The 12,857-nt window shown below is 40.7% G+C and overlaps 1 protein-coding gene across 1 annotated transcript in view; it reads left to right on the top strand.

Annotated features, from left to right (window-relative positions):
- Nucleotides 1-12,857, top strand: part of HEPHL1 (hephaestin like 1) — an 88,255-nt gene that overhangs the window by 29,310 nt on the left and 46,088 nt on the right. The window contains exons 6-10 of the mRNA XM_004754506.3: nt 922-1,090; nt 3,775-3,914; nt 4,065-4,196; nt 5,780-5,991; nt 12,215-12,365. Coding sequence (XP_004754563.1) covers nt 922-1,090; nt 3,775-3,914; nt 4,065-4,196; nt 5,780-5,991; nt 12,215-12,365 — 804 coding nt within the window. The remainder of the gene's footprint in view (nt 1-921; nt 1,091-3,774; nt 3,915-4,064; nt 4,197-5,779; nt 5,992-12,214; nt 12,366-12,857) is intronic.

Below are 12,857 nucleotides of genomic sequence, written 5' to 3'. Positions count from 1 at the left end.
TTATAAAATGAAATGAATCTATTACTACTGCCCTTTATCTTAGTTTTCCCACTTATTAATATATTAGAAATATATTTCCACGTCAGTGAATATAGAGCTACTTTGTCAATATTAATCCTCCCAGTGTCCTTTCAAAGGAGATGATGAATTAGCCAACCCAAACTCTATGGCTTAATACTTGTATTTTCCCCCCATTTTCGGGGGGGCTATGATAAACCATACTGAAATCCTCAGTTTACAGATATGTTGCAATTTTGTCTCATATTTGTCTGATATTTCTTTAGGAAAACTCTTAGATTTAGAATTCTTGGGTCAAAGAGTTTGTTTTTGCTCTTAAAGTTATGGACGGATACGCATTGCCAAATTCCCTTTTACTCTTTGCCCTTAGGGTGTGAGCATTCCCCATTATCTGCCAACATTGAGAATTGTTAGTGTTTCCAATCTTTACCAATCAGATAAATGGGCAACAGTGTCACTTGGTTACTATTGACATCGAACTTTTTTTTTCATGTGTTTATAGGTCGATGGTATTTAGAAAGATTTTGTGAATAATCTATTGATGTCCCTTGCTCATTTTCCACTGGGAGATTGACTTTCCTCTTTTTTATTTGCCAAATATTTTTACACATTAATCTTTTGTCCTATGGGTTAAAATATCCCCCCACTCACCATTTATCCTTCCCTTTTAACTTCATTAAGGTCCTGTTTTCTGTACAAAAGTTTTGTTTGTTTGTTTACTTTTTTAGTCTAGGTTATTTTTTCATGTATTTCATTGATTTTCTCTTTGAAATATATTCTTGAAATTTTTAATGAAAAAATTTTGCCTTCAATGTTTACAAAGTCAAATCTAGCCGTCTTCTCCTGTCAGATTTGTTTTGTGAGCATTTATGCTCTGGCTTGTGGTTTTCCTCTCTTCTGCAGCTGGCATGCTGGGACAATATAATGTTGGTAACTGCAAAGGTGATATTCCTCACCCCAAAATGAAGGGTCAACAGAGGCACTACTTTATAGCGGCTGAAAAAGTCCTTTGGGATTATGCTCCTCAAGGCTATAACAAATTCAGTGGTCTTCCCTTAAATGCTTCTGGCAGGTAAGTACTCTTTGCTGGCCATTCTAACCTTCTCATAAGAGAGAACCCTGTTAGACCTTTACCTGGGACCTCACTGGTATCCCCAGCCCTTCTCCATAGATGACACAATGACACCACTTAAAGGGTTCTGAGCCCCATAATGTACATATGGCTGAGAATTGGTGGAGTATTTATTGTGTCATGATTGGCTGGTTATATTAAAGCACTACGTTCATTCATTCATTCATGAAACGTTTCTTGAGCACCTACTGGGTGTAAATTGCAATGCTAAGTGCCACGGAAAATACTAAGCTGCCAGAGAATAGAATAAGGCCTTTGCACATGTGGAGATGACTGTTTTGAAGAGAGAATAAGACAGGGCTCTCTTTCACTGGAGGTGAACTGGCCAACGAAAGTTACCCTTTGTGGTTCAAGGACAGCCTGCTAAGTTATGCCCCCTCTACCCAGAGTGTCCTTTTCCTACCTATCCAGCAAAATGTTATTTTTCCTTCAAAATCTAATCCTAATGCTACCTCTTATGTAATGCTGCCCCTGACTCCCAAGTCGTTAATCATTTTCCTCTCATAGCATGTAGTATTTTTCAAATTAAATCTAACAATCCATTAAGTAAGTGGATGTGGACCCTGTGAGTTGTTATTATAGAATCCTGTGCAATGATGTCTGTGAAATCATTTTAAAATGTGCAGTATGATACCAAGAATGGTCGTTATTACCCTATGATCCCTTTTGTGTTGGAGGGAATGTTTTTAAAATTCTCTTTTTGATGGATAAGATACCCGTCATTTGTTTCATCGTAAATCTATCTATCTATTTATTTATTTATTTATGCCCTTGAACCTAACCTAAAGAATCCATATGAACCATATATGAACCTGTTTGATATCAACACTCTAGATTGGCTAGTATTTCTCTGTAAACAGAATAATGAGGTTGGCATTGGGAATTTTGTCTTAGAAGCCTTCCAGAATTCTGAAGCACCTTATAAAAATGAAATATTAGGGGTGCCTGAGTGGCTCAGTCGTTAAGCATCTGCCTTCAGCTCAGGTCGTGATCCCAGGGTCCTGGGATCAAGCCCCGCATCCAGCTCCCTGCTCAGTGCGAAGCCTTCTTCTCCCTCTCCCACTCCCCCTGCTTGTGTTCCCTCTCTCACTATCTCTCTCTCTGTGTCAAGAAGAAAAAAGGAAATATTAAAGCATATTTAACTGATAATTAATGTGATATATGAAAACACAACATAAAAATTGACATGAGGGGCGCCTGGGTGGCTCAGTGGGCTAAAGCCTCTGCCTTCAGTTCAGGTCGTGATGCCAGGGTCCTGGGATCGAGCCCTGCATCGGGCTCTCTGCTCAGCAGGGAGCCTGCTTCCTCCTCTCTCTGACTGCCTCTCTGCCTACTTGTAATCTCTGTCTGTCAAATAAGTAAATAAATAAATAAATCTTAAAAAAAATTGACATGAGGGTTGCAGAGAGGTGTAAGGCAGTGTTCCCACCCTTGGATCAGAAAGAGGCTGTATGCACATAGAAAAATAACTTGGCAAGTTACAAAAAAGATCAAGATGAGTTGTTTGGACTAGTGAGTTCTCTGGGTGTTCAGAGATAGCTAAGATAGCCAAAGAACACTTCACAGAGGAAATGGGACTTGAGCAGAATCTTAAATAGTGGAGTTTATATAAGTGAATCTTTCAGAGGGAAATTTTAGATGCAGGGGTCAGTGAGATCAAAATGACGGGATGGGGAATTTGCACAGGGGAGTGGCCTAGAGCCATAGGGAGAGGATTGGGTAAACTGGATCTCAACCCAGAGGTCCTATAATCCTTTTGAACTTTATCTGATTGGAGGATGTAATCAGGTGAAGACGTTAGAGCAGGAAATGGCAGTGAAAATTACCATCTTGGAGGTTAGTGTTGTAGTAGCATGTATGCTGAGGGAGAACCTGGAACGAGCCGAGGCTCGTTCAAACACAAGGTGAAGGGGGCAGGTACGGGGGTTGTGGCAGTGGGGAGAAAGGCAAGGAAAAGAGGCAAAAAGGGTGCAGAGAAGGAAGGATGAACAAGATAAGGAGATAAGGCAGAGAAAGAAGACAAAGTCAGACTGTGTGACCGCAAGAGTGGTGGTATCATCAGCAAAACTAAGGCCTCGAGAGACAGTGCTAGTCAGGATTCACACCACTGTAGTTCCCAACCTGGGAATTTGGTATGTCGTGTATACAGTTTATACGATGACTCTCCATTGACTAAACTATTTGGTTAACTAGACACTCCATACCTTAATCATGCCAGATATGAAAGAGCTTACTAAAAGCAGAGAATATTCATATTGACATGAGCAAGAGAGAGAGGGGTTCTTACTCTGGAAAGAAACCGGTTAGCTCTTTACTTTGTAGAACACCATTCTGGGACTCCAGCGCCGGTAAGTATGGAGTTCACCTGCGTTTTCTTCAGTCGCTGGACCTCTGGGGAAGAAAGTATGGTGGCTAAGAAAGGAATGAGCTTGACCACCATCCAGCCCTCTGGAGACTTTCAAAGCTGCCTGACTATTCCTGGGAACTTGGTTGAAGACTGGGCCATCTTTCCTGGGGAGATGGGTGGGTGAATAAGCTAAGATAATGGAAGGAAGCTCCATGATTAAGGCATCTGGTGGATATGTAGAGATGTGGTCTCAGTCAGGTTCCTATTCTTTACACAGTGACTCCGAGTTCTACTTCACACAAGGGGACAACAGAATTGGAGGAAAATATTGGAAGGCTCAGTATATGGAGTATGTTGATGCAACTTTTACTCGAAGAAAGAGACTCTCTGAGGCAGAAGCCCATCTTGGAATTCTTGGTAGAATAAAACCATCTGTCATGTTTTGAATGGGGGGAGAGGTCTAGTGGGGCATATATGTACATGGAATGATTCTTCTTCTCCTGCCCGTATTCACTTCCCTCTGCCCCTTTTCATCCTCTTCTCCCTCCTCCTCTTGATATCTTTCAGGCCCCGTCATCCGGGCAGAGGTGGGTGATACCCTGCTAGTGACCTTTGCCAACAAAGCCGACAAAGTCTACAGTATTTTGCCCCATGGCGTGATCTATGACAAGGCCTCTGATGCAGCCCCAAACATAGATGGTGAGTCTCAGCCTGACCTCGTGGAGGAAAGAGGATGAAGGAACAGAGGACTTAGAACTGGCTAGCTTTGGTTCATATGATTTTCTTACCAGCCCTGAGAGCTTGTGTGAGCTTGTGTCTTACTCTTTCCTTACTAACGCAGATGGTGACACTCACCTCACAGGGCTTCGAAAGGAGCTCGAGAAAATTCAGAGTGGGGTCTGCTCCACAGTAGGCACTTAGGAAATGTTCATTTCTTTCCTTTTCCCGCAGTAATGTAATAAGTCTCAAAGTGAGTTACATTCACAGTCACCCCCACTTCCCTAAGATGGAAAATTTTTCAGCTGCAGGTTACACGGGATTCTGTGGGTGACAGCTGAGGGTAAAATCTAATTTCCAGGGTTTGGTTGACATCAAAATCCTACACATGGTCTTCGCTCTGTCTCTGTTGACAAATATTTATCTACAATCAGTCTTATGTGCTTACCATCATATTCAGCCCTCCCCATCACAGAGTAGGTAGCAGAGACTCCCTACATGTAAGAAAGGGAGCTTCTGCCCAGTGGCCACAGAAACTCGGCTTCCACTCATGATACTGCTCTTGGGAACCTCCTAGTCTCCTTGGAAGTCTTCCCCATCCCTGCAACAGACATCACAAATGTCTGGGATACTTCATGCCCAAGGATGGGGCTAGGCCCAGTTCAGAGCAGGCTTTGAGGTGATGGTAAGAGAAGAGAAGAGGGAGGACTGGAGGGAGAATTCCCCCTCCCCAGACCCATCATCATTCCCTGCTCCTGTAGCAACCTCTTTCCTACCTGTACTTTCTCCTTGGTCAGAGTGCTCATAGTCACTCTGTGTGTGTGTGTGTGTGTGTGTGTAGGAACATCACCAGTAACAGCCCAAATGTCTGTATTTTCTATCATTTACCTTAGCAAATTTATTGGGTACCATTTTGTAAAGCTCTGGACAAGGTGCAGAGACTTTTTGGCCTCAGCCTGGCTGGAGAGACTCAACGTATTCATTTGGCACTCCAATGTGTGGGTTGAGTGCCAAGTCTTTAGAATCAGACAGCCCTGAGTTTGAATCCCAGACCTGCCACTTACCAACTTTGTCACCCTGTGTCTTCCCTTACCTCCTCTATCTCATGGTTATTTGGGTTATTTCCCAGTTCAACCTAGATTTCAAACTGTTTAAGGATAGGGCTCTTGCTTAACTTTTGGGGGTACCCTCTGCAGTACTAAGTACAATGTATTCCACATACAAAGACACTCAATGAGAATTTGTGGATTTACATTTAATTGGTAGAGAGGCAATTATCACTCTTTTCATATTTGCTAACCCTAGTATTTGGATAAGAAAGAGTATCTGCAGAGACACTAAATGAAATCTTGGAAGAAGATAACCCTTGGATATAAGCTGCTTCTATCTCATAACAACAGACTGTGGCAGTGAGCTCCCTGGTAAGATACACAACTGGAAACAACTGCCTTCTACAAAATACATCAGAGAGAGGCCCCAGGGCTGGAAGACCCAGTCTGACAAATTTAATGTTCTTGGCTCTTTTTTTGAGAGTGACTTTCATCTTTCATCTTTCATCTGCTCAGGATTTCTGAAGCCAGGGGCTCATGTGAATCCAGGTGAAACCTTCACATACAAGTGGACGGTGCCTGAGAGTGTAAGCCCGACAGCGGGTGATCCCCCCTGTCTGACCTATCTTTACTTCTCAGCGGTGGAGCCTATCCAGGACACCAGTGCTGGCCTTTTGGGGCCCTTGCTAGTCTGTAAAAAGGGTGCTCTCAATGCCGATGGGACACAGGTAGGCCATCAAAGGGCACTAAATTCTCCTCAGGGTTGTATATGGGAAAGGGCAGTAATATGGCTAGGTATTAGAGGATAATATGGTGTAATAATAATAATATTTTTTATAATAATAATAATAATTTTTTAGGAAAAAAATTCTTTTGATTTTTCCTCCTTCATCTTAAAACTGACTTAAAATACAGAATGAGTATTTTATTTTTTGTAAATTTAAGATCTGAATTTAAATTTAAGGTAAGTTTAAGGTCTGAAAGTTACTGATGCCCACCCAGAAACCCAGGATTTCTGTTTGTTGTGGCTGGAATTTGGTGGGTCCCTGTCCCTGTGCATTGCTTTAATTCTAGAATCTTCAGAGATCTACATGTGTGAATTGGGACCCCTTCTTCTTGGACAAGGTTTCTCAAACTTGGCCACATGTTAGAATCACAAAGGGGACCTTTTAAACATCTTTCATTCCAGTGCTCCAAACCGATTAAACCAGAATTTCCAGGTGCTTTTCAGTGTGTAGCCAGGGTAGAGAACCACTGTAACTCACCACGGTAAGCTGCAAGTGAATCACTAGTCAAGGGCACAAGAAAGCATGTAGATAATTTCTTGAAAGTCCCAACTTGGAGGCATTGCTGGTTGCATTGACTAGTGTGGCAAAGCATAGTATTTCACGCTATGACTACATGATATTAAAAACATTGATGAAAGGAGGAAAATCTAATCATATAACCATTTCAATTTATTTCACTAATCAGAAATAGCAAGACTATTTATTTACATGGTATATTTTATAATGTTTGGCATTATAAGCACCCACTTCTAGGCTTTAGGGGATTTCTAGGTAGAGGACACAAAGTGTCTTGGTCCACCTCAGATTTTCATTTCCCTGCACAAAGTGCCAATTGTGGAAATATCTATTAGAGGCTCAATGTGTCACTGGTCCTCTAGGTGGGCCCTCAATAATGTATGTGTAATAAGATTGAACAGTTACACTGTACCCCAAAGTTACATAACGCAAAGCAAAATTACCATTCCTATTTTAAAGTTAAAGAAACTGAAGCCCAAAGACATTGAGTGATACCCCAAGTAGTAAGTAGTGAAACTCAACGGTAACAGAGGGCTTTGGATTTCCAACTTTATTTGTTTTTCCAATACAATACCCTTCTTCCTATAGCTAAATACTGAAGCCCAGGAAATTGAGTGCCAGAAAACTTCTGTGAGGTAGTTCTGATTTTGTCCCTATTGCATCCATTTGATGATACTTTGGATGCTTGCTAGAAGCACCTTGTAGCATGGGAAGGTTGTTGCCTGAGTCAAACACCAGTCATGGCCAGTCCATTTACATGAAGAAAAATTAATAGCAACCTGAAATACCTCACACCTGGGACTTGGCTGAGAGAGAAATCCATTTGGCCAAAGTTTTTTTCAATACGAAAGGTACTTATGAAACACATGCTAAAGCAGGTCTTCAGTAGGTCAAAGCTTAGGTCTCTTCTCATCAGGCAGATTGATAACACAAAAAAGAGGTATTTGTATCTCTTTCCAGGAAATTCTCCCAGGGGTGAATCGATGTCACAGAATCTAACCAGGTGCTAATAGAGCCCTTCACTAACACCCATGCCTTCTACAATGGAAATATCTATTAGATATTGGCCACTTAAACAGACTCCCTACTTTGACTCTCTTTCTCTCCAGCCATCTATGCCTATCTTATTTTGAATAATTTCAGACTTGCACAAAAGTTGCAAAAAAAAAAAAAAAACCCAAGAAGAATTCCCATATATCCCTCACCCAGATTCCCCAAATATAAACATTTTGCCTCATTTGCTTTATTAGCTTTCTCTTCATTTTTCAGTTGTTTTTTTTTTCCCCTGACCTCTTTGAGGTAGGTTATTGAATTGCTATCTCCTCAGCGTGTTTCCGAAAAGCAAGGTCATTCTCTGACGTAAATAAACATAATTATCCAGGTCAGGAAATTAGTCTAGATACAGTGCTATTATCAAATCTGAGCAACCTTGAAAATTTTGCTGTCTTCCCAATGTCATTCAAAACAAAAGAAAACTATGTTTTGCCTCATCCAATCTCTCATCTAGATCGTGTATCATCCCCTCTTCATGCCCCTGTTTCTCCTGTGATCTGTTTCTTCACAGGGAAGCAAGTGTGACTTTTCTAAAATGCAAATAATATCAAGTCATATCCATGTTCAACACCCTCCATTAGCATAACACACACACACACACAAACCCCATCCTCTAATGACTTCCTATCACACTTAGAATAAAAATCTATATTCTTTAGCCTAGACCTATGTGCCCAATCTCTGACCCCTTCTTTGATATATCTCTCTCACTCCCTCATGCCTACTTCTACTCCACCCATATAAGCCTTGTTGTTCCTTGAACAGGCCAACTTTATCCTTGGCTTAGTACCTCTTTCTTAGGCTCCCTCTGCATGGAATGCCTTCCCCTGATCTTTGCATAGCTGGCTCTTTGTGTCACCTCCTTAGAAAAGCCTTCCCTAAAACCCAGGCAAAAGTCATACTCTATCACATTCCCTGACTTTCATAGGACATTTTCTTTTTTTATTTTTTGTGTGTCTAGTATGTTTCCTCTAATGAGAATACAAGTAGCAGGGAGCAGGAAAGTTGTTTGTCTTATCTTCATTTCCCAGAACAATGTCTGATGTATTGTTGACACTCAACTGATATTTATGGTTGAATAAATGAAATGCAAGATAAGTACTCTATCTTCAAATTCATATTAAGAAGTTTAGGTAGCAGAAAAAGCTATGTTACACACACTCAAACATTAAACTTGTGGCCTGCAATAGACACTAAAAATTCTAGGACAACCTTATTTGCAAAACTCACTTCCGGTATCCACATTTCAACACTCAAAGTTGTATCATGATTTAGACCTCCCAGTTTCTCTGCTGCTCTGGGATCCTAAATCATACTGATGTAAGTACTCTTCACAAAAGATCTTTGTGCTGTGGACACAGAGGTGTACTCGCCATCACTCAGATGCATTTCATGCACAGGTGTGGGGTGGATTAATCCAACTTTTCCAGAGAAACAGAACCATAAGGACGTATATGTAAACAGAAACAGACATATTATAAGGAACTGGCTCACATGATTATGGAGGCTGAGAAGTTTCACAATCTATAGAGAGAATCAGCAAGCAAGAAACCCAGGAGACACAAAAGTCCCAGAGGGTTAAGACCCAGGAAGAACCTATGTTTGAGGTTGAGTCTGAAGGCAGAAAAAAGTCAATGTTTCACTTCAAAGGCAGAAGGAATTCCCTTTTACCTGTGGGAGGGTTAGACTTTTTGTTCTATTGAGTCCTTCAACTGATTGGATAAGGCCCACCCACATTGGGGAGAGCAATCTGCTTTACTCCATCTACCAAATTCAAAAGTTAATCTCATCCAAAAACATCTTCAGAGAAATGCCCAGAGTAATGTTTGACCTAATATTTGGGCATTGCAGCTCAGTCAAGTTGACACATAAAATTAACTATCACACAGAGTCCTATCACCTACTTTCTAACCTTTTCCTGGGCTTATTTCCCACCCTCATAGACCCAGGTACCTTCCAAATGACTTGCAGGTGATGAGGTTCTTCAACTCAACAATTTTGAGTAGTTCCTTCTTGTTTTATGGACAGTTGCAATCACAGATAACAATCACAATTAATGTTGAGCACTTAGGATTTGCCAGATGCTGTGTTGAGTACTTTACCTATATTATCTAATTTAACTTTCACCCCAAAAAAGGGAAGTGGTGACTACTTTTATCCTCCTTTTGCAAATGAGGGACTTAGGACTTAGGGTAAATCACTTGCCCCAGTTTCCTCAGTGGATAAGCAGAATGACATTAGAACCCCATACTCTCTTTTTTTGAATTAACATATAATGTATTATTTGCCCTAGGGGTACAAGTCTGTGAATCATCAGGCTTACACGTTTCACAGCACTCACTATAGCACAAACCCTCCCCAATGTCCATAACCCAGCCATCTTATCCCTAACCCCCTACCCCCCCAGCAAACCTCAGTTTATTTTGTGAGATTAAGAGTCTCTTATGGTTTGTCTAGAACCATACTCTTTTAAAAATATATTTGACCTGGGGCACCTGGATGACTCAGTGGATGAAGCTTCTGCATTTGGCTCAGGTCATGATCTCAGGGTCCTGAGATTGAGCCTTGCATCGGGCTCTCTGCTCAGCAGGAAACCTGCTTCCCCCTCTCTTTTTCTCCCTCTCTGCCTACTTATGATCTTTGTATGTCAAGTAAATAAATAAAATCTTTTTTAAAAATGTGTGAAAAAAAGTGTGTGTATATATGTGCATATATATGTGTGTATATATGTGTATATATGTGTACATATACACATATATACATGTATATGTGTACATATATATACATATGTATACAAACACATTTTTTTTAAAGTTTTTTATTTTTATCTTATTTTTAAATTTAAAAAGATATATATTTAAAAAGATATATATGTATATATATATACATATGACCTCTTCTCTCTAACTTTTTATATTTTACTTTAAAAAATTTCAAGTCTATATTATTCCTTTACATAGCTCATGATCTAAAATTATTGCCTTCTAAAACAGCACATGATAAAAGCAGTAAGTGAATATAAGGGATGGTGCAAGAATAAAGCAAAGGCTACCCATATCTTTGATAATACATTAAGAAAGCATCACTGAGGTGGGACAGCCAAACAGGCCTTTAAGGTTGACTTAGGGTGGCAGAGGTTCAAGTTGAAGGGACACATGCATGAAAGACAGAGGTCTGCAGAAACAGCAAGTTCAGATTGCTGCAAGGAGCTTGGCCTCACTTTGGTCAAACTGCCAGGAGGTATGGGCCAAGAGATGAGCCTGAGCAGGAAGGCAAGGACCAGATCACTCCAAGTTTAGACTGTATTGTCCAGTTGCAGTAGGTGAGAGATGTGATCAGTGGCATTGCTGGGGATCCCTCCAGAGCAGGCAGCAGGGTAAAGGGTGGGTTGGAGGAGAACACATTAGAGATAGGATGGTTGAAGGAAAGAAAAGCTGGTTCAGCTTTAAATAAAAGCATATTTCAACAATGCAGGATGCTACATGCTCAAACACGTCGATTAAGAATATACACAGTAGGGGGGTGCCTGGGTGGCTCAGTGGGTTAAAGCCTCTGCCTTCGGCTCAGGTCATGATCCCAGGGTCCTGGGATTGAGCCCCGCATCGGGCTCTCTGCTCAGCGGGAAGCCTGCTTCCTCCTCTCTCCCTACCTGCTTCTCTGCCTAATTGTGATCTCTGTCTGTCAAATAAATAAATAAAATCTTAAAAAAAAAAAAGAATATACACAGTAGGAAGTAATCCATGGTCCCCTCAATTTCAACTTATATTAACATAATTCAGCAAAGTCTCATGGGTTATGTGAATTCATTATTTCATTCAAAAACTTGTAGAGTGCCTTCTTTTCCAGGCATTTTTTTTCTTAAACTGGGAACATAGAGAGGAACCCAAAATGTCCCTACCCTCAAAAAACTACAATGCAGTGGGACAATGATCATAAACATAAATTCATAAACAAAATATTATTGTGGAGACAAGTGCTATGAAGAAGAGTAGAGTTGGGGTGAATGGTGAGTTTGCAGGCAGGGTGGAAGCCAGGTTACTCTTTTACACAGGGTAGTCAGGGAAGGGTACTCAAGGAGGTGAGATTTGTGCAGAGAACAGAACAGAGTAAGGGAGTGAGCCAGGCAAGACTGGGGAGAAACTTCTAGGCAATGGGAACAGCACATGAAAAGTTGCTGAGGCAGGAGTGAAGCTGGATGGTCACAGAAGAACAAAAGATCAGGGTAGCTGGAGCCGGCGTGGGGTGAGGACAAGAAGACAGCTGCCGAGAGGGGGAGGCATGGAAAATAAAAGGGTGACAACCAGCCCGAAAACAGGAGTCCCACAGTGTAGAAAATCTTCTGAATAAGGACTTATTTCTTCTTAGCAAGTCTAATGGGGAGGGAGAAGGATGTAATGAAGAAGATGAAATTTTAGGGTATAAAATGAATTTATCAGCATCATGCTCTGAATCCCGATTTGCAAAATGAGCCAAAAAAAAAATCTAGGGCTGATATCGGTCCTCATTTACTTGGTGTTAACTTTGAAAGTGAAGTAGAGAGAACAGTTTCCTCCAAGCTGTACTTTTTATACATTCATTTCTTTCTTCTCTGTAGAAAGGAATAGACAAGGAATTTTACCTACTATTCACAGTCTTTGATGAGAACTTGAGCAGGTATCTTGACGAAAACATTCAGAGGTTCACATGGCGCCCCTTCAGTGTTGACAAAGAAGACAAGGATTTTGTGAACTCCAACCGGATGCATGGTACGAACAATGACTTTCCCTTCTATAAGGGAAAGGATAATTGCATTTGAAGTGAAAATGTTTTGAATGTTTTAAACGATCCTAATTTTGGTTTCTTGGATATTGTTCTCAGTCACGAGTCAATTTTATTTCCTGACTTCATCTCAGAAGGTATGGTGAAATCTCCCTATCTCCCAGAGAGATTGTGAAACTTAATTAATACTTCTGAAATACTTCATCAGCTTGAGATGAAGCCACACAGAACATGAACTAGCGAAGATCACAGTACATTATAAAAGTACAAAATTACTGACAAAATGCCCTCCCTTGGGTTTGTAATCACATCATTAAGTCTGATAATCCAAGTGATCATTAGCAATATACATTCAACAGTAAAGCATCTCTTATCAAGTACATGAAGGACTGTCCAAAGTGCTAATTTGTAAAACGTTACCCATTCCTATCCCAGATCTTATTTTGAAGGAATTGCTTAATTCCCCTTCTCTGTGTCTC

The sequence above is a fragment of the Mustela putorius genome, unplaced genomic scaffold (genome assembly GCF_011764305.1).
Source record: "Mustela putorius furo isolate JIRA1106 unplaced genomic scaffold, ASM1176430v1.1 tig00001069_pilon_pilon_pilon, whole genome shotgun sequence".
Classification (NCBI taxonomy): Eukaryota; Metazoa; Chordata; class Mammalia; order Carnivora; family Mustelidae; genus Mustela; species Mustela putorius.
Note: the sequence above shows the minus strand (reverse complement) of the source record. Positions and strands in the feature narration are given on the sequence as shown.